This window comes from Bombus vancouverensis, chromosome 1, assembly GCF_051014615.1.
Source record: "Bombus vancouverensis nearcticus chromosome 1, iyBomVanc1_principal, whole genome shotgun sequence".
NCBI classification, from domain to species: domain Eukaryota; kingdom Metazoa; phylum Arthropoda; class Insecta; order Hymenoptera; family Apidae; genus Bombus; species Bombus vancouverensis.
Window position 1 is genome coordinate 23,456,894 of NC_134911.1, and position 21,722 is coordinate 23,478,615.

Sequence of the window (21,722 nt, forward strand, 5' to 3'; positions counted from 1 at the left end):
CATACATACATAATAAATGTACATAATTGCATCGATTTAATTGTATTTAAAATCGTAATAATTATCACATTATTTTGAGTACGAATTAAATACTTATTTGTTTTCATCTTCAATAGCGGTGCACTTTACTACGTCCTCGTACGTGAATAAACTTTCTTTTAAAGAATCTCAAAACATTTATCCTGTTTACTTTTTTTTCTTACATTGAAGTGCGATTTCATTACACGTTTGTAAATGGAAAAATTTATTAAAAATTGTGAAATGCAATTCGTGGAAAAATACATATATGCAATATATGCATAAGCCTTAAAAGGTAGTCCAACTTCTCTTCTCATACATTTCCTTCGATCAAAATATATAGAATTAATATATAATTCATGTGCTCTTGATTCAGCATTTCATATGTAAGTTTTTAATTACAAAGATGGAAAGATTACTCTCACGTTTTCATTATGTAATAATGAAAATTTGATTTATAATATAAACATACAATTATATGTTTGCCTTATGTTGGCAAATAAAATAAATAGTTTTAGCATGCACTGTATTTCAGAATTATTCATCATGCTGAATCTCAAATCTTAGAAAGACATTTTTAGAAACAGCTTAATTGCAATTTTTTATGTAAAATACTTTTAAAAACACGACGAGTAAAAAGGTTCAGGAAAAGGCGATATTATGTTAAAATATGATAAAAGATTAGAGGAATGTCATATTCATACTAATATGTATGTTTCCATAACCCTGCTCTTTCCCTTTCTTTTCCTTTCATCTTCATCTTTGATTATTTGCTAATATCCTATCTTTGTTATCAAAAAGATTCAAAATTGATTGCTAGATACTTATTTATACCTATACTACTCTCTTCGTGTCACTTATCTTTGAGTATATAATAAATCCTTTCTAGAAATGGAAAAATTTTCTCCGGCAGCACTGAATTTATTCTTTCTGTTTCTTATGTCTACTTGAGAATGTTCGATTATAATCAATATGTCGGGCCTGGCACTAGGAATTTGCGTTTCTAGTAATACTTTGAACAACACGCTGTCCCCACCAGGCTTCAAGGTTAAATGGCTCAAAATCTAAGATGACAGATAAAATAGTAATTAGGTTAAATTAACATATGAAAAGAACAGATGAAAACTGACATATGCAACAAGACTACAACTTACCTTTGAGTTGAGGATTTGGTTCTCGTTCTTGATAATATGTGACAGATGCTCCATTTCTATAATTAGAAGAATTACTGTGCGGTTGATTGTGACACATATCTAATTCTTTTGATACTGTATTCCATGCTGTAAACAGAAATAAAAAAAGCTTAATAATAAACAAACTTTATTTACGAGTATTAGGAAAAAGTGATATATGATACCTACAATCATAAATATATTTAATTAGATCAAAATGTTGTGCTGCAGTTTCAGACTGATGTCTGGATGGGATTGAGGATGGTCTTTTCCCATTCATCGTCATTTGTCTACCACTATAAAACAATATTTTATTAAAGTCACTAAAACAATATTATCTAAAATATAGATATAATTAATATACAAAGCACAATCACCATATTAACAGCAAAGACTGATACTGAACTAGCGTATTACGTTTATTAGATATATTCTATTTTAAGCTTTAACGATTTTGTGTGCAATTAAAATAAATACAACTACGAAATATAAAGCGATGAATGCATTGGTATTCCGTGAAATTTACAAAACTTGATAAGATAAATAAAAACATACGTATAAAATATTCAAACATAAGAATCAATTGAGAAATATTAGAATTCATTGACATCTGTTACAATAATACTTGGACTATAGAATACCTCTTTGTGTAATGAAGGGACGCCATTTTATTATAACGCAATTCAAAATATAACCTTTTACTTCAGATAATAATATTTCAATATCTATCGCATAAAATACAATAAAAGAATCTGTACGTAATCTAAACTTCACAAGAGGAAAGAAGCATTCGATAAGATTAGAATAATTAATCATCTATCAGTTCATAATATATAAGCGTCTATATTTATCATAAAAGCCACGTATACATATATTTAGAACTCCTTTCTTATACATATTTCTAATATCTTTATCAAAATCTCTAATACAGGAAGTAATGAAAAATTATTGTAAAAGGATTGGGATTAACAGACGATTAACGATATATTTAACGCGTCAGGGAAGATATACAATAATTAATAATACGAAGCCTACTTTTGAAGAGAAAACGTAGGGAAAATGGCGACTCTTGTATGACAGTTACTGTTATGTTTTCTGATTCCCGCCTGTTTCTCCCTCTATCTATTTAACACTGTTCCGTTCACGACTTTCACGGCAATGGAACGATTGGCGATTTGCCAAAAATAAATAAGATTACCCAGGTAAACAGATGGAAATTGGAAATTATGTATAAAAATTAGAATGAGATGTAGAGAACAAAAACGTAGAGACACGAGAATAAAGAAAGTCGCTTTTACGATAAATACCTCATTTTGTGATGGTGAATTTCTGTACGAGCGAAAATTCGTGGACAATTATGTTTATTTGATGAAATTCTGTGATCACCTACGAACAAAACTATAAATATGTAATACACGTATATAAACAAGCGAAAAGCTGTAACGAGGAAGAGCGTTTGTTTCTCGTAACAGCTGCGTGAAGCTTTCTCTGAAAACTGTCAACAATGACGGGTTAAGCGTTCGACTCGGACGGTAAAATAGGATGTGAAGTCGGTGGCGACAATTCAGTAGTATAAAGATAGCCACTGTTGAAGAATACAGCCACGAGGTAGCGAAACCGTAGCGTTTTTCTACGTCATCTTTGAATTCTGCTTTTTGAATCGTGGAGCGAACGTATAGCAATAATTTCTGTTTGTATGTGATTTGAAAATCAGTATTAAATTGGAAAATGTGACGACTTCAACAAATTCGATGTCACCTTTCGGCTGATGTGATCTTTTTGGTAAATGATTTGCAATTATGTTTTATTTTGATTTATCTAATCTTATAATATTACGATAAGATTGCAAATAAGATCTATGTTCGTCAATGATTTTGATATGCTCTCTACGATTTGGAGCGTTCAGTCGAAGAATTGTATGAAATACGTTTAGATTAACTGAAATATTAACAAATTCGTGACAATCAAATATGTATTTAAGTTTAAATAATCATATTTAAACATGCAGTCAATCATCAAAACTTCTAAATCCTGCAACTCACTGATTGGGGTTAAGTTGGTCACTAGACACACGATAAAGTCCGTAGACATTGTGTATTTCCACTGTTTTATTTTTTCTGCTTAGATTAGGCATCCTGAGGGTATTTAAAACTGATATGATAAATGATATGATAAAAGGGCATAGTTACATCAAAATCGAAATAATTTTTTGTTTTTTTATTTTTAATTTATACAATTTGATCCCTCTGAAACTTGTGGTGATATAAGGTTTCCTATGTTGCACATTATTTACCATAATAGCCATGTATTATACATAGAAAGAACCATCCACATCTATAGTTTCCAATTTGTCAAATTTTTCGATCTAATAGAATTTAAACGGAAAGTAGAGAGATAACATAAGTATATTATTTCCCTTCGTACGCAGTAAAACTCTTATAAAATTGCACGTTCGCGGGAATACGTGTTTTCATGTTTCATTTACTACAACGATGCACTTGAAGATAGACATTTGCGATATTGTCATTCGTCACAACTCACGTTCACAATTTTGTAGTCACGAAAATGTCGACTTTACGATAAGTTTTGTACTTAATAATACGTTCCTTTGAAACTATCGAATTCAAATTTTCGGAAAATTTGCATTTTAAATGACGCAATCTGATGTAAAATGTGCGTGTGAACGACCACTTGTGTATCTATCTATCTAAAGGATAACCTATAAAAAGTTCGAAAATTATTTCTTTACAAAAAGTAGGCAAAAAATAAAATATGTTATTTCATTAAATTATAGAATGAAGCATTTAAAAGGAAAAATAATAATTTTACAGTTACGTCCAAAATGTTACCAATCAAAGCTGTGTAATTTGGAGGGTAGAGATGCAACATAAAAATTAATTTTATGGAAGACACACACACACACACCTTTTTTTGTGATCTTGTTAGAAATAAAAAAAATCGATAACCTAACTAATACATTTTGATCACTCTACCGTAGAATTGGATGTAGTTTCAATATACAGTACATAAAGGCAGCTACATTGCCCTTTTTAACATAGCATTATCATATATCTTTTTACAGCAATATTTTTTTTACTTCAAACCTTCATCAGTACACTACGGATTTTTATGCAAATTCGTATTTTTAAAAATATGACTAAAAAAATAGAACCTCGATAAAAAATTGTTTTCATCTATCAAGTGTTGCAAAAAACACTACACCTACCTTGGTTGTTTTACATATTTTTTCATATTATGCGAATTCTGTGCAATCTTGCAGTTTCAAATTTCCTATCAATGCATAAAAATCCATAGTGAACTCATCGCTAAAGATGGGTACATTGACAGAATTTTTAATAGACAAACTACTAATCAAAACTTTTTGTTCGAGTAAATTGTTTCAATAAATTCACTAAATATTTTATCTAAATTGCATAATAAGCGTATTATTGATAATATCGCTAATGGTATTAACAAATATTTTTATGTAATTAAGTTGGGATAAAAAAAACACTATATCTTAAATAGCAATGAAAACCATATTTCGTTGTTCTGAGTTTACATATTTGAAACGAATACTTTGCGAAACGCGAGTGGCACCTAAAGCATTTTAGACATTTATCTGAAACGCTCGTACTCGTAACACCATTATCTCGGACATTATTCGTTAAAATATACGATAGCGTGTCGGGTTATATTTGACAATACTATAACGTGGCCTCAATATATCCACATATCGCTGGCACCATCGCCACGACTTCAGTTGGTTAGGTTTCACTTTCAGTTAACCAAAGGCCTACTAGTCTATTTCTGCAATCCCGACGTTCAATACGATTTCAAAGGATCCTTGTCACCCTTTGTGATTCCATCGTAGGAGATAGCAAAACTATGTGCTACCGGTCTTAAATGACAGTGATCAGATATATCAATTTGATTAATACAGGGATAGCGTTAACTCCGAACATCAACTCATTATACGAATTTCACGTTCAAGTAATGATTAAAGAGTCATATACGTACGTGCATAAACTGTAGAAACGTGAGCTGTACATTGGACATGAATAATTTTAATTATTGGAGAATCTTGTACGGACTGAATGGAACGGACTTTTATTAAAAATTTGGTCTACACGTTTATATCAAAACTACGATGGAAAAGGAAGGGAAAATGTCAGCCTATAATGAAAGAAGTGTGATATTGTTCGTTTGGTATATTTGTATCTAGTTACATAAAGGAATAAATATTCGTAACGTAATATTACATAACAATTTTCCTTCAGATCCTTAACTTAAGTTTGTTTCTCTAGCGATTAATTATTGGTATAACTCATACCTGGTCTGTGGTATAATCATTTCCTTTGAATACGATGTCGTTAGTTATTTTCTCGAACATGTATATTTCGCGAGAGTTAGTCGTTCAGAAGATATTTGTCCAAAGCAGAAATTTTCTACTTTGTAACAGAAAGTCTATCCCTCTCAAAGGGTTTTATCTAAAGATAGTTGGTAGAAACTGTCTCTTTATCGAGAGTATCCAATCTGTCTCACGTTGATACAAGCAACGTGGAAGCTTGTCAATTAAATCGAAGCGTCACACTGTTGCGAATTAATTACGTATGACGAAAAGAAAAACTAGGTTTTACGATCGTATTACGACAATTTTAAAAGAACCAAACGATTGTGAGACACGCTATGGTAGTAATAGTAGTAGTAATCTTCTACTTGTTGATTGAAACTAAATTTTCGAGGTTATATCTTAAACTTGCAGATACCAAATACTTACATATAATTTAATTATATTTCTTTGAATTGCGAATTTGCGTTTTCGGTCGTGACAAAGAAAATTCAGTGAGAAAATTTCAAGAATTCATCAGATTGCACTGTTCTACGACTGATTGTTACTGAAGAAAGCAAGGAAACGAGTTCAGTCTACGAATCCATTTGAAAAAAGATTCGATTAGAAGTCTAACCAGAATCGAAACTTGTAGGTACAACACGTGAATCGATTTCGAAATAAGTGCTACATTAATCACAATAACTCAACAACATAGTTAAATGAAAATTTTATTCGATGGTTGCCAGAGAACTAGATACTAAATCTCCTTTATCTCCCATATGGGATGTTGAAACCTGATCGGAATGGCAAATCGATGTTCTTTTGGGGAATTGCACTGGCCGAAAGGGACGTATCTAATGCGTATCCTCGAGGACATAAATAGCAAGAAAAAGCACATCAACAGCGAGCTCACATGATCCTCGAAGACAATGATCCTAACAGGCTCAAGTAGCATTGGCTGAATGTTATTGTGTAGCACTACAAGAGGCAGTTGACCTAAATGGACCATAACTGGTGTGCGCGCGCGCATGCATGTGTGTCAATATACAGGCTCATTTCCGGATATTTGAAAATCGATTACATCAGTAAACTATAATAAAGTATACCGGTTGCACAGCGTCACTGAAATGAAACGAGATTTTGATACAGTAAATTATATCATTGGAGAATATATGAGATTATTGCCACACGGAAACGATGATTGAAATATTACGATATTCTCGTTCAATATCTCTGAATTTGTTATTTGGAAACGATCGAATAAAACTTTTAATATAGCAGCTTGGTATGCGTTGTATTTAATAAATTTTATCGATACAAGATTACGTATTTTTCTATAGATTCCTTTTTTTTAGGTACATATATTGTATTTTTAACAGCAATCAGAATATGATGTACTCTATAGGCTCATGTAGAGTTTCGAGAAGCTGCTACTCTAAATTTCGTGACAACGACTCCCCCAATGATAAATCCTTTTGCTACAGATAAAAATGAAAAAGAATTACGAACTTGAAACATGTGCTCAATGTGCGAAACTACATAAAATTGTATGGTTCGTTTTAGTCCATGATTGTTATACGTATCTACCGGTGGAATAGAGATTATGCGATTCATACCAAGATCCAGACTCTTATTGTTGAGACCAACTGATAACAGGATGATTTAATAGTCTTATTGCGAGAGGAAGCAGCATCAGAAATTCTATTAGTTCGACAGAACTTCATTCGTTGAGAATAACTTGGTGATACGCCACGTTGTCACAAACGTTGGAAAGCGGTATTGTATCGTCAAATTGAGCGCAATTGCGCGTAGAAGAAGCTTGATACTAATTTTCACGCATAGGAAGGATGAAAATTTCTATATGTCATTATTTCATATTCGTTACAAATTGCAACAGAATAAACTATATATATCTACTTCGTTAGAATCTTGTTTCAAAAAATTCAATCGCGTTTATGTTCTTTAAAGTATTCAATCTGTCCAACGTAATCAGGATTAATTATAAATTTCGCATAATCGCCGTGTGCGTACGTTCTCTGATAATAGCAGCGTACTTAGAATAATTATAGCTCATTTATGAAGCTAATTCACCTCATAAACTATAGCTATAATCGTGTTTCGTATAATTTGGCACGTTAAAAAGATCAACGTACATAATTGATTTTCAAGCACGATATCGACTTGGATTACGTGGCTATAACCATGTATTTCTTAATTTATCTTTCCATTATAGGGTAATATAATAAGTTATTATGTAGTTATAATAATCTCCATCATCGATCATCGTAAGTGGTCGCTTTATGCGATAGAAATATCCGTAGACTGTGCCAAACTGTTCGTTACAATGATTTCGTAGTTCTAGCTGGTGATAGCGGTTTGCGGTTCCTTTTGCCCAAAATAATTTGTCGTGGATTACCTTCGTTCGATCCGTTCGGTCACGTATGACCGAAATTGACGTAACGTAACTTGAAACGTCAGTGGAACTTTATCGACACTTCAGGACATTCAAGCTCTTGTTTCAAAATCACGATTAAAACAAAAGCAGTGATCTCATTTCGTTTTATCGGGTGAAAAATATCTGAACGATAGTTAGGTTTATTAAAAAGGCTAATCGTCAGATTTGAAAGACTGAAACTTTTTCGAAAAGAGATAATTAAATTTTAGAGGCAAATTTTTTAAGTAAACGAACGCGACTGTTGAAAAATAATTTTCTTTCAAAGCATGTACTTGTATCGTCGCATATTGGTGAAAGGATCGTTCGGAACATTTTAGAAAATGAAAATATATCCTCGGGACATTTTACAAATTCTGATGTAGTACGTCAGGAAATTTGTTATTCTACATTAAAGTTCTGTTTATACGTACAGAGGATAACATGTTATGATTGTTGAATTATTATTCGAGTTAGCTTGAAATGCCGTGAATAGTTTCTTGTTACGTAACATTTGCGAATCTCTATGTTCTCAGTTTACGTATTATTTCACGCATTCTATCGTAGTTTAAGTAATTAGAAGTTACCAGACTATTCTTGTGATTAATATTAATAACCAATTAATAGACCATATTCTAAAATATAATGGCACGAAGATTTTAAATAGGAAACATTCGTCTTCTCGATTAAAAGAGATACGATAAATAGGACGTTCTCGAACACTGCTTAATTCCTAAATATCTTCTTATATCATCTATTAATTGCAAGATATTTACGTTAATTTCTAACAATGGTCTATAATTTGGGAATATTCGCACATGCGTGGCTGTGGAATTGTGGTCATGGCACAGGAAATTAGTTATAGAACGGATTATTACATTATTGTGTAATTGTATAACAGTACTGAGTCAACATCTAAGTATAAATCTATACACAATATTGCTCAATAATACCGAAGCGAAATTACTTACCCACAAATAAAATTATTTTCGTATCTATCAGTACGTATTATAAACATGTAGATCCAAACCATTTGACTAACATTTGATAAGTGAACGTGAAAGTCGTCACGTGTTGCGCACGCACACCCAGACTATGAATACTTTCACGAAATCAAACAAACGCGCATCCATTGTGACAACATGCGCGCGAACATCGATTTTCGATACGCGATACTCGATACACGTTCCACCCTTAACATCTTCCCGATCTGTCCCTTTTTCACTCTCCGCTTTTCACCCTTTATTTTTCTCCGTTTTCCATCCGTATTCTCCGCGGCCTTGCATTGTTTCCTTCTTTCTGCATCGCCTCCGTTCGTATCTCTTGTTCTTCGTTCTAAATTCACCGGCCGAAAGAAGAGCAAACACGCGCGTTCACGTTATTCCGCGGCAGCCAATAATAATCTTCGTTGTTTCATCCTCCTCGCGACATGAAAAAGGCAAGACATGTACAAATATTATGAACAACGCGTATCTGTTTTGCATTTTATGGCTTATCGCGTAGTTCCATGTTCGCTGAAGGAACAGCTGATTTGTTCTTTTTCCCTCCTTTCTTTGTTCCCACGGCACTGGGCAGGATTTCTAAGGAAAAGTTGCTGGCTTAGATCTTAACCGGTGTTTGTTAATATAAGGAAGAAAAGAGGTATTGTCACGCAAAAACAGCCGGTAATATTCACGGTGGAGAGAAATGATATGTCGCGTTATTTTTATTGTTGCACTTGTCTTTTTGTTGAAACCACGCATTCGCTTCGTTCAATTAAATTGGTCGTTGATGTTAATATATTGGATATGTATATTTTAGGCGAAAAGGTTCGTTGACTACCTGTCTTGCATTTCATCATTTTCTTGTTCGTTTTCTTAATATTCTTGTATTTGTCGTGTCTTTTTAGTATGAAAGCATCTGGTCTTTTTGAAAGGTCAGCTACTCGAAAGTCTAAGGCTTTTAAGGTTAATTAATGCCAAGGTAATGTGAAAGCAAGTAATGCGAAAGAGGAACGAATTTCATTAACGTTCTTGATCTTTGAACGAAACCGCATCGAACGTTTCCCAGCTTAAAAATCTAATTCACTGAAACAGAAAATAAGGGAGAGCTTTTTAACTGAATTAAGAGTTTCTCCATCTGTACGCTGCTTTTGGAAGTTTTTGCGAATCAAATTTGTTAATACAGTACAGTTTCATTATTTCATTTCATTTTGTATCGAAACAAACTTTCCTGTAAGGGGCATCTTCTTCAGTGGAATCTTATTTGCGAATGTACTTTTTAAGATTGTACGTGTATGTATATACTTTGAATTTGTGATAGTTTCTCTGCTACTTATCGCTACAGAATGGAGATAATCAAACTTTCTTCCAGTGTAGCCTTTTCAATTCTTAAAAATTAATTTTGCCTCTAAGCTTTTTGTAATATAATAGAACCTTACTTTATAAACTTTAGCTTGTTAATTAACAATGCATGACGTAAAAGAACAGATAAGTTAGTTAACGCAGCAAAATGCAATCTTTTTGTTCGAGTTTATTACGAAATCAGGCTGAAGACAATGCAAATCCACTCCTTTGGAAAGTATTTTTTTTATCCGCCAGGAACTATTCTTCCTGGTGAAATATACCAACGAGTTAATATTGTTTGTTTCGAAAGAAATAACTGATTCGGCCCGAGGAATGTTTGATCGGTTAATAAATCACAGCCCTTCGAATGGAAAATGATATGCCGCAACTGAAGGGGAAATGCAAAGAACGGTGGTCTTGAAAAGAAACCTTTTGGTATGGCGAAATATTTTTACTATTTTTCCCCTGTTGCCTCTTTTTGAATGTCAGATTTCCATCGGTGCAGAAGATGAGGAAAAAAGACACCGAAATATTTCTTCCGGTCAGCAAACCCGATGGTTGAAAAGATTTTCGATAGCCAGACTATCGGAAATTTTGTAGCGAAATATTCAAGTTGTTACATTTCCCAGAGCGGAACGCTAAAACGAACCATCGTCGATCGTAATTATCACACCAACGTATACATTTCGATTTCTCTAAAGAAAAGTAATAGAAATTACACGAAATAATTAATTTACAGAATAATCGTGTTGTTTTTGAATACAAAAGGTTTGATAATTTTTTAAACACTCCTTTTTATACTATTCAAGATCGTTATATAAGAATATAGTTACTATAACAATGGTAAGAACAATAATGAACTGAAAAAATATGTGGAATTGTACGTGATTTTTGTGACACTTTTTGTTATTCTACAATATTTATATAGTTCAAAATATTCGAATTTTTCGAGTATAATATATTAAAATTCTATAAATTTTAGTACCAGGAAGTACGAAAATAATTAATCATTTCTGTCTTCGATAATATTAGTTTTATTGTCTACTCGGTCGTTCAATCGAAATTAATGACTGCTTGACGTCAACGAATTTTCTTCGTCAAAACAACGTATCAGAAATAAATGCTTTGTACACGTTTCTAATTTTATAACGTTCAACTTTTACTACTCAAATCAAATTTTTTTTACTGTTCCATTCCTACGTACTATGAAAATATTTCTTTAATTCTGTGAATTCTCTGTGAATGTTCCTGCGAGGAGAAACGACTAATTCAACTACAACGTGCTTTAAAAATTATTATTTTGCCTGTTTTCCATTTTATTCACGTAGATCTAAGAAAATTATTTCAACGAATTTTATAACTGTATTATCAACTCGCGTGACATTGTAAAAAATTATAAGAAAATATTCACGAAGGGTTGTGAGAAACAGCATTCGCTGTAATATAGGAGGACACGCAGTGCGTGTGCACCGATACTTATACCGGGAGAACTAATTATAGCCGTTCATTTCCATAATTAGAACAGACAGCGGTGTAAATATTGCATTAGGGATGATACGGTGCTGGTACTTATCGATTAACGGAGAAATTTAGTCATGAATACAAGGACGGGGATTTAATAACTCTTGCACTTAGACGCTTCTGTATCCACAAGCACAAATCACGCTATTTCTTTCAATCTAATTATCACACTATCATCGAATAATTTTTATATATCTCAACAGAGATCACACAATTCTTTACATTCCTATTTCTACAAAATATAGATATTTTAAAGAGACGTAAGAAGTAGATGTTAAAAAATAAGTAAGATCGATATAAAATATTCAAGTTTCAATTGCGTACTTGCTTTTTTTTTAAACGATTAAGGATAAAATTAAATTGCGACTTGTAAATCCTTGGACGTCTAAGGCCAACTCAAACGATTTGCGTCATTTGTTTCATTAGTAGCTGCAACCATCGACAAACTTATATCACTTATCCTTTTTAGAAAACAGGCGAATCTTTTTGTCAGAAATCGACCAGAATCTATCAATCCCCCATCGTCACGATCCTCTGATATTTTTCACTGCAGAAGCTTAGATTGCTAGACGTAATCTGAAAGTGCTTTAGTGAGTGTTCCGTAAATAGCCCTTGACACTTATGATGAATTGTTTTACGTATCTTATCGTTCGGACATCGAGTCGAATCATTTAAGAACTATCTAGACTGTTGAACGATAAGCATGTATCACCAGGGGATCGAAACGAGTGGGAGTGGCATTTTCCGCGGCAAAAAGAGGTTATTCGTGTCGAGGGTAAACGAGAGGATGAAAAAGGGTTCTCCGTGTTGCGATTAAATCGCAGGGGCCTCGAGAAAGATCTCGGAACTGCTCATTGATGAGTCAAAGTCGAGTACATGGAAATGTCGGTCAGAAAGGATTATGTCACTTTCTCTCTTTCTCTCTCTCTCTCTCTCTCGCTTCCTTTCTTTCTTTTATTAGCGCAAAAGCAACCCTTTTTCGTATTCATACAGTCGAGCAATCATGGTCGAAGTCTCTTCTGTGGTGTCTGTCACGTAAGTACGTACGTGTAGCCAGAAAATTTATTCGGATTTCATGCAGACATTTCCTACATTCGTGTACGCGCGAAAGCATGCTGACACGAAAATTACGCGGAAAGAGGGTCGTAGTACAGAGATTGTTGCAGTTAGACAAACACGCGCGCTGGATGCAACGGGTGGTTAAGTAATGCAGGCGAGAAGGGATTATTTTCAATTTGAGGCGAATAGGTGGAAATAGATGATGAAATATCGTTCCAGGAAAACAATTTTCAGTTATAAATTATTGACCTCGTTGCAGTTTAGTTACGAAATGTGTATATGGAGTCCATCGAAGAACATATTTTCTTAGTTGTAGTTTCATTTACGCGTCGAGGGACGCGTGAATTTATAAAGATAAATTACAAGGTAAATTCTAAAAATTCTAATTTTATATAAATTCTATTTTCCATTTACTATAAAAACAGAGAAAAGCTAGTTTAATTGCTGTCTAATATTCTATAGCGTTTACAAATTTTTTTCATTTAAATGTACAATGAGTAAGTAATAATATAAGACGTCCCCTTAGAATTTAAGAGGGTTCGAGAAATAAACAGAAGTTCGTAAAATAAAACGTTATACGAAGAAGTTAGGCTAACCGTGACACGTTGCCGTGCAACTTTCCTTAAGTAGATCGGAGACTAGTACGGAGACTATGTAGCCTTGTTCTGTATATGCAAATTTTTAGCAACTACGTGACTGGATAAGTTTGCGATCCATGTTTATCCCCGTATCTTCGAGATCGTACGTTTCTCTTTAAACCGACTCTGCCAGTTTTTCATCGACTGTAATTCTAGAGATTTTCAAGCACTTTCCACGCGAAATGCGTCGTTTAGAAATAATTCATATCCATGATATTATATCGATATATCCGTAGCATGTTCACAGTAGATGATATCGACTATATTCTGTTCAATTTTATTTTTTCCTTTATGGTAGAATAATAACAATATCACTGGTAATAATAACTAGGTATTTCGAACAGCAGAGAATATGCAGCGATGCAAGACATTGTATCCTGTAGACATTGTAGCTTTAGTTTCACTGGTGTTAATAACTCATTTAGCTTTAGTATCCACAGTCAATTCACGCGACCAGTATCTCGTTAATTAATCTTCAATCCTATGCTATTAAAAAGGCAGTCTCGAACGAACTGCGACGAGGAGATACATACAATATATAATTAATATCCGATACTTTTGAGAAAAAACCCGTAAAATTTATCTAAGTACATTATCTGAATAAAGAAAGTGAATACGTAATGTGTAATTAAAAATTATATCGAACAAGAAGCAACTCGTTGAAAAACATTCGCGCAACGTGAGATTTCTGGAAAAGCCATATCGTTAGAAAAAATTGAGCAAACGAAGTCATTTGACAAACTCCGTTTCAAAATCTCAAGGTTCAAATCATAAGGCTGATTATAACAAAATAATATCAGAACAAAATAACTGTCGTACTGCGTTCGAATATGACTAAGAAATCGGACACCGTAATTGCGACAATTTTAAGCTAGCGATCCCGGATTCTATGAAGTTTGTAAGAAGATTCTAGAAGTAGAAGCCGAAAGATAGGAGATAGTTTGAATTTTGTCCGTAAAGCTTGCTATTATTTAAAGAACCCACTGAGGGGAACTCCGAGGCAGCCAGAAACCCATTTAGATTCAGCCAATACTCAGACCTAATTAGGATACCTCAGGTTTGTGCTATTATGCCATATTATGCTAACTATAGACGCGGGGGAGTCGACCGGATGAACTTAGATACAGAGGAATTGGCGTAGAGGCAGCGAGAAAATGGAAGACCGTGGTGAAGACGGACGGAAATCGACAAAACTCGTTAGAGATAGATCGTCAGGATTCAATAAATTTGACTAAAGACAGTGAGAACTCGAGTAACGCTGTTAGAAGCTGTCAGAACTATAGGAATCTGAGTGGAAACAATAGGATTCAACGATCCATGTTGAAGCGTAGAGAACTCGAAGGATTTGGATAGAGAACTGGCCAAAGAACCGGATAAAGAATCGAGTAGACGTAATGAGAACTCGGTAAAGATGGCTACTGGAAGTCTGAGCGAAAATGACGTTTCATATTGATATATCAGTCGCCATACTCCCCCAGGGTGTTGTTCTACTCCTGCTGCAGGAGAACGTAGCTTAAAGTTCGTTAGAAATTGAATTCAATCTAAGTTGAGGGCAATCTGATCACTGAATCAACAATACGCTATTATGATGCTCTGATAATAAGTCTCTGAAGCGAATATCTGCGGAATCGAGACTATTTCACGTTTGAAAAATAATAAAATCATACACAAGTTTATCGTAAAACAATTCGATTATATGTCGGAAATTGAAATTGGTTTTAATCTCACGTTTTCCTATTTTATGGTTAATTCTTTCTATAAAATGAATAAAATTCGTTATTGTTTGAAATCATGAAAAAATTGGTTTATTTTTTTTATCAATATTTCAATTTGTATGCTTGTACAACGTAGTTACTGAATATTACTAACATGTAGCACGTATGTAGACAGTTAATAGTTCAGGTATATAGCACTATTCTCCTGGAATACTTGAAAATTGTAGAAAATCAATGTAAAGAGAAACGATGCATTAAGATATAGAAATTCCCAGAAGCCGAAGTTACTTCAAAGTTGGTTCTCCTTCTGTTCCTTTCCGCTTTGATTAACTGGCTTATCGAGCCATCTGCTGTCTTAAAGTGAATAAATTCTGATAAAACGCGCTGGCGATCCCGAAAGCGGGCAGAAACTGTGCGATAAGGTCTATTGAACGTGTCAACGAAACTTTCGTGTACACAGCCAGAAGGTGTGTTCAAAAGATTTGTCACCATAGTAACCATATTGTAACATACGTATATATTATCGATATTCTCCTGGAAAATTATTTGATTTTGATACTGATTCTCAACAATTCTGGGAATTATATCGAAAATTACGATTCTCGCGTTGTTTATAATCGACATACGAGTATATCTGTACACACATGTACGTTTATAAAATATAAAAATGATTTTTTAATTATAGCTAAAAATCTTTTCCACGATATGACAGAATAATCATAATATTTGCTTTGCAAACTGAAACTTTCATTATCTTCTTGATAAAGAGATATCACATACAGTAATTTACTCAACGAACAAATAATCAATGCTACTTTAAACTTTTTCAATTAATCTTATCCTAAACAAGTAGATATTACGCGAAATTGGCCATCATTTCACGTGTTACAATATAATACAGAGGCTCTCGATATGCACAATATGTTACGTTTCATTCCACGTTTTTACCACCAGCAGATCAATATTATGTATCACGAGCCGCAGGAGGATTAGTAGAAGCTCAACGCGCTGAAATTATTTAACGTGACAGAAATCTAACGAGCCTTATATTCGCAACTGGAGAGACCCTAAAGCACGGAATTCAGTCCATCCACGAAGTAAATCTCTCCAACTTTTAATCTTTCGTTTGGTCTAATCATAATGTATGGACCTTATGACTACGGTTGCTATCAGTGATATCGAGATCAATGAGCCGAGGCGAAATGGACCATCGACGAAGAAGATTGCGGGAATTCCCCGTCTGATTGTCGAAGAGCGGTCGCTACACCTTCATTCAACTTCGCGAGTCGACAATCGTCGTTAATGGCCTGGCATCTCTCGACCTGGAATCTCTGCTCCGACGAGATATTATACAGAGGAAAAATCTTGAACACAGAGCGATAGGAAGAAGGAAGAGGAAACGAGCGAGACGTTCGACGAATTTAATCGTGTCACGTTGATCGTACACGTTTCTGCGCCAGTGTTTCGCTAGAATTCGACCCATTTTGAACTGTTGAACACGTTTCCGCGTTTTAGATACACGTGGTAGAATAATGTGAATTTTCACCTCATTGTTCTCCCGTGTCCTGTAATACGTACCTTTGAGGAAAAAGACGGTAAACAGGTTCAAAGGTAAATTCAACGCGTTTGAACTGGCCGGATTTCTGAAGGAACTTTCGGAAAATGTCAGAAAAATAAATTTCGCTCTACGACCGACACTTTGATGATTCGCCACGAGGGTTGAATAACTTGTCGAGTGATTCTGAAAGTTTTGAGAGATCCGTGCTAGAAACGATGGACAGGGGTTTTGGTGATATTAAATTGTAGAGAAGAGTTATTGAGCTTGATAGTTTTTATATGCTATTTTTAATGAACAGTGAAGTCATCCAATTAGAGCTTTTCGATTGTACGATAACTATATCGTTACAATAATGCAAATGAAAAAATAAAAATACATAGATTGCCGTATCAAATATTTATTGGATAGGGAACAGCTATTCTCGTTGTTATAAGATTTTATCGTTGCAATAGAATTTCATTAAAGAGATTCGAAGTTATTCGTTTTCAAAGGATAGGAAATTGAACATTCGAAATATTCAGTTTCATAAATCTTTGAATTTTAACAAAATACTTGGTCGAATATTTCGTAACAATTTTTCATTGGTACAAACGAAGAATTTCATTACTACAGATCCGAATAATCTCTTAATGATCGTGCAGGATTTGTTGAATTTAATGAAAAATTGTGAGAATCCGTTCTAGAACTCGATGAAATGAAATACATCAAAAAAGATAGTTTATAGATAGAAATTTTATACGTTATATCTTCTCATACGTCATATTTTACGCGAGAGATGCAACACATGTTGGCCGAGTCAACGTTTGAAATGTTCACGAGACCTGAAACTATTACTGTCTCTGTAACAGATCGTTCGCGTCCTGCTGTTCGTGCGAGTTGACATTTCCGTGGGAAATTGCGTTTGAACGTAACACAAGTCGAAGAAAATGAGACAGAAGATACACGATATTCTAACGTAGGAAAATCCAATGATTAAATAATAACAGCAACTTTGTAACTTTGAAATTTTCAAAAATAATATTCGAAACTAAAACGATTTCCATCAAACTTTATTTCTATATATTTCTATTATTTATATCGATTCAGTTGAGGTATTTTAATCTGTTTAGGAGTTAATGAAATTCGTTGAAGAATGCAATTATAGTTCTTTATTCTTGTACTGTACAGGTTTATCATCGAAGCAAAGGTAATGAAACGAAAAGTAATCGTAAATTCTACGATTCAATAAGTTAAGCATAACTGAGAACAAAAAAAGAGCTATCGAAACGCGGAAACAATAAAGAGGCTTGTTGTTGGAATCTAGACGGTCGTTGAATAAAGATTTCCACTTGTTCCTTGTAACGCCCGCATGCTCGACTACCGTCATCGTTGTTCGCATCTGTAAGATCGTTTGCACGGGAACCAATAGTTTTCATTAACCGGTCGTATTTCTACGTCAGCTCCATTTTCAGAGCAGTGTCGTTAATCGAAGATAAAACAAGTAGGTAATTTATATGAAAAGACTCAGGCGTATATTATATCACAGCTTCTCGTTTCTCCTAACGTTAACTCTCGAATATTACGACAGGATACCATATTTGATTTTTATTTTAGCTACTTTTAAAGGGTGATAACTTTACGTTGAACTGAGAGTTTGGACTCTCCTACGTAATAATTTAACAGCTAATAATATTAATGAATCGGCAAGCCACAAATTGTAGAATATAAACTTCTCGTTCATAGGCTATTAATTTCTCATTTTACAAGAGATGTTATGTTAATGAAATCATATCGTTTACTTCTGATTACGGTACGTACTTTAAGACTGCTAATGGTTAAGGTATATGGTTTCTTAATATACCGAAAAAAAGGTAGCGCGTAGATTTAATATCGCAGGGATAATTTTCTTTAAATCCTCTCTATGTTTTTTCTTTCCTTTCCACTATTTCTTTCTTTTTTTCTTTTATCGAGATTGTCACATGGTAAAGGCTCGGACCGCATCGATAACAAATGTGTTCGAACGAATATCACGCTTTGATTGGGAATTTCATTGTGCACGGCTCGGGAAAGAAGCGAAACGAACGCGATATATAATATCAGGAACGGACACGAACGATTTGTGCCAATACGAATGCTATTTGGACGATTGAAAATCGGTGGAAATGCGATCCACGATCCGTCGTAGACCCGCCGTGATTCGGTGCCTTTACCCGGCTTGAATGTGTTCCTAACTACATCAGGTTTTACCTCCAGCTTAGCTTAAAATTTATAGGCTGATTGGTCCGGGAAATTTAATAAATGGCTTGCCTACATTTTATAAACCTCCTTGTCGAGTCAGCAAACTACATTTACCATGCATTTCTACGAGTCTATTGTGTTTAATTTTTCAATATAATATGGTCGAATTATTCCTACCTTGGCTATTCCTATCGAGGCTTGAAAGCTATCACTGTAATAAACATGTTTCTAATAAGCTTAACGATACTCTTTATTAGAGAATAGTTTATAATTATTTTAAAAAGTTTGATACATATAAAATACGTTTGGAAGAAAAATATAATTAATTTAATACGATTATAAATTTCGTACATGCAAGAATTTTTCATTAAACTCCAATATCGTTATTATTAGGCAACGAAGCGAAACGAATAAGAGACATACTTGAATGTATGATAATAGAATAAATAGTATACAATCTCGAAACATTGGTTGAAGAGACAGAACCAAAGTTCCTCGTAGCATCGACAGCGATCGTCTAGCAAACTACCAGTGCATCTGCATCAGCCATGGTTTACGTAATACGTAAACGAAGTACCCTAACAGTTTCACCAAATACACATTATCCAACTTTCGGTCTTTCTACGTCTTCCCGCGTTACCGCCCTCGTTCTGTCAGCCCCGAATTCCGGTATTGACTGAATCTCATTTGTAAACTTCTTAGGAGCCCGGAATCTATGAAATCCCTGTGGCTTGTCCGGTTTTCCGAATTTGCTTGCACCACTTTTGTCCTGGTTTCCTTTTCCCTCGAATATAGCAATTCGTATTTCAACAGTTTGCGCATTCAGCATTAAGTCAGTTTTATCATTCGGAATAACGTAAAACTCGGTCTTTCGCGATTTTTTGTTATTTCAATAATATTTCCAGAGCAGAGAAAGATATGAATTATTCCGAAGCATTTTACGCGTGAAGAAAGCGAAATGTGCGAATTATTCTAAAGCGTCTTACGCATAAAGAAAAGGAAGGATACGAATTATTCTAAGATATTCCACGCATAAAACAACCAACAAAAATTTCCAAAGGCAAAGTCTTTCAAAATATCGGGATTTGACCGTGAAACGACGGGAACAGAGAACGTAATGATACGGATCAAGTGTACGCCGAAGCGATCGAATACACCTTATCAATCTATCACGGATATCGGGAGAAGGACGACACTTTGCCGTTTTCTCAGGAAGTCGATACTCTCGCCACCGATCCACCGAAATCCTCCGTTATTACGACAGTGGAACGCAGTTAACATCATCCTCGAAGGGATTCGCGTTCCAGATCGCAATAAAACATCTCTGTCCCGTTGGTCCACACCTTAGGTCGGTGTGAACGCACCCAGAAGCCGCGTGAGCGGACAGGCAGCAGGCAGGTACAGGGGCCAGGCTTGCCAGGAGAGCGTAGGTGAGCTGAAATAGATCGATGGACGTGCTGCGCACGCAAGTACCTCCGGTTGTAACCCCTGCAGGGGGTAGGGAGAGCCCCATGCTCCTAGGTAGGGTTATCAGAGTGGCGAGGAGAAGGGGTCGAGCATGGGGGTGGGATCGAGAGAAAGGGAGACAAAGAGAAAGGAGGAACGCCGGCAGAGAGAAGAGTGAAAAGCGGAATTACGAGATAGGAGGGTTCTCTGCTTCGACGAGGGAAGGAGATACTGAATCGAGAACAACGAATGCTACGCGAACGCGTCCTCGATCGGACAAGGATGGAGATAGACACGCAAATAGGGACCGGAAAACACGCAGAACGATTTCATGTGCAATGGAAGTGGAAGGAAACAGTATCGCGGGGATAATGAAGTACGAGGAAGTAACGCGAGAATAGCCCCTAAGGAGGCGGATAAAGGAAGAGAATCGGATGAAAGGAACGATGTGTTGCGTGCGCGGTTCGAAGAATCTGGAAAAGCAAAAGGAAAGAAAGATCTGTCGAAATTTTAGATTCTCCCATAATAAGAAGCCATACGAAGTAAATACGAACCACAAGGACAAGCCTACTGTAGAATCTGGGGGTTGATACTCGTGTCGGGTTAGAGAGAGACAGTTTGTGAAACGCTGCGGGAGTGGGAGGAGCATGTAGACGAAGAGCACGCGAGGGGAATCCCTGGAGGAGGAAAGGAGATAGAAAACAGACCAGCCGGGTTATTGGAGGAGGGTGACAGGGTGGGATGGAAAGAGCGCGAGGAACGGAGACAGAGAAAGACGGGCACGCGACGGCATCTCACCTGTTTGCCAACCCGCCAGTCTAGTTTACGCGCCCGGTCATCCGCCGGCTCTACAAGTGGGTATTCCATTGCGACCGCTAGGCGCGCTCGTTCTATCGCGTACGAACGCTCGTTTTCTTTCATTCCGTCGCATATCTCTCTGCCGTGTTTGTCCACGCATCCGACACGACCCGTTTACCATCAGGATTTCTACGTGAAACTGCTCCACTCTGTTCCCCGGGGTCTTTCCATCGGTGGACACAAAGGGACGCGCACGATCACGGAAACGGTGAGTACCCGAGGGTCAGCGCACTTTAAACGATGGTCCAGCGAGAGACGGATATCGGTTCACGATCTACCACATATCGCTTCCGAGATCGCGCGTCAAGTTTCGTTTGAACAAAAAACGAAGTGCTATCGTTTCATGGTGGTTACTCGACTTGATAGCGCGTTCGACGTTGTCGATGAACGAGAGCGTGGATTCGTCTGATCTATGGTGGTGGTCAGGTGGTG

General features: G+C 35.5%; 2 protein-coding genes across 9 annotated transcripts in view; one reads left to right on the plus strand and one right to left on the minus strand.

Annotated features, from left to right (window-relative positions):
- Positions 1-872: 872 nt before the first annotated feature.
- Positions 873-2,726, minus strand: LOC117159434 (MAPK regulated corepressor interacting protein 2). 5 transcript variants are annotated; one of them, XM_033339270.2, is made up of 4 exons: positions 2,498-2,726; positions 1,380-1,486; positions 1,173-1,298; positions 873-1,082 (listed from the first exon to the last, which is right to left on the minus strand). In XM_033339270.2, the coding sequence occupies exons 1-4, from the start codon at positions 2,500-2,502 to the stop codon at positions 1,006-1,008; spliced, it is 315 nt and encodes a 104-aa protein (XP_033195161.1). In that variant the 5' UTR covers positions 2,503-2,726; the 3' UTR covers positions 873-1,005. The 5 variants fall into 5 exon arrangements, with proteins under 5 accessions (XP_033195161.1, XP_076479286.1, XP_033195160.1 ...); XM_076623171.1 differs by lacking the exon at positions 2,498-2,726 and adding an exon at positions 2,226-2,322; XM_033339269.2 differs by lacking the exon at positions 2,498-2,726 and adding an exon at positions 1,832-1,962.
- Positions 2,727-21,185: 18,459 nt separating this feature from the next.
- The window catches only part of unc-13-4A (BAI1 associated protein 3), a 123,163-nt gene continuing 122,626 nt past the window's right edge, over positions 21,186-21,722 (plus strand). For 2 of the 4 annotated variants that reach the window (XM_033339186.2, XM_033339187.2), the window contains exon 1: positions 21,187-21,498. The gene's annotated coding sequence lies outside the window, so the exon portion shown is untranslated. Of the gene's footprint in view, positions 21,499-21,722 lie in introns of all 4 variants that reach the window. The other 2 variants (XM_033339184.2, XM_033339188.2) reach the window with 2 other exon arrangements.

Coding starts and splice junctions, on each gene's coding strand:
- LOC117159434 (XM_033339269.2), bottom strand. CDS start 1,857: ATGGCGTCCCTTCATTACACAAAGAG. Junction 1,487..1,831: donor TCCCTTCATTACACAAAGAG/GTATTCTATAGT, acceptor ATTGTTTTATAG/TGGTAGACAAATGACGATGA. Junction 1,083..1,172: donor ACCAAATCCTCAACTCAAAG/GTAAGTTGTAGT, acceptor CTGTCATCTTAG/ATTTTGAGCCATTTAACCTT.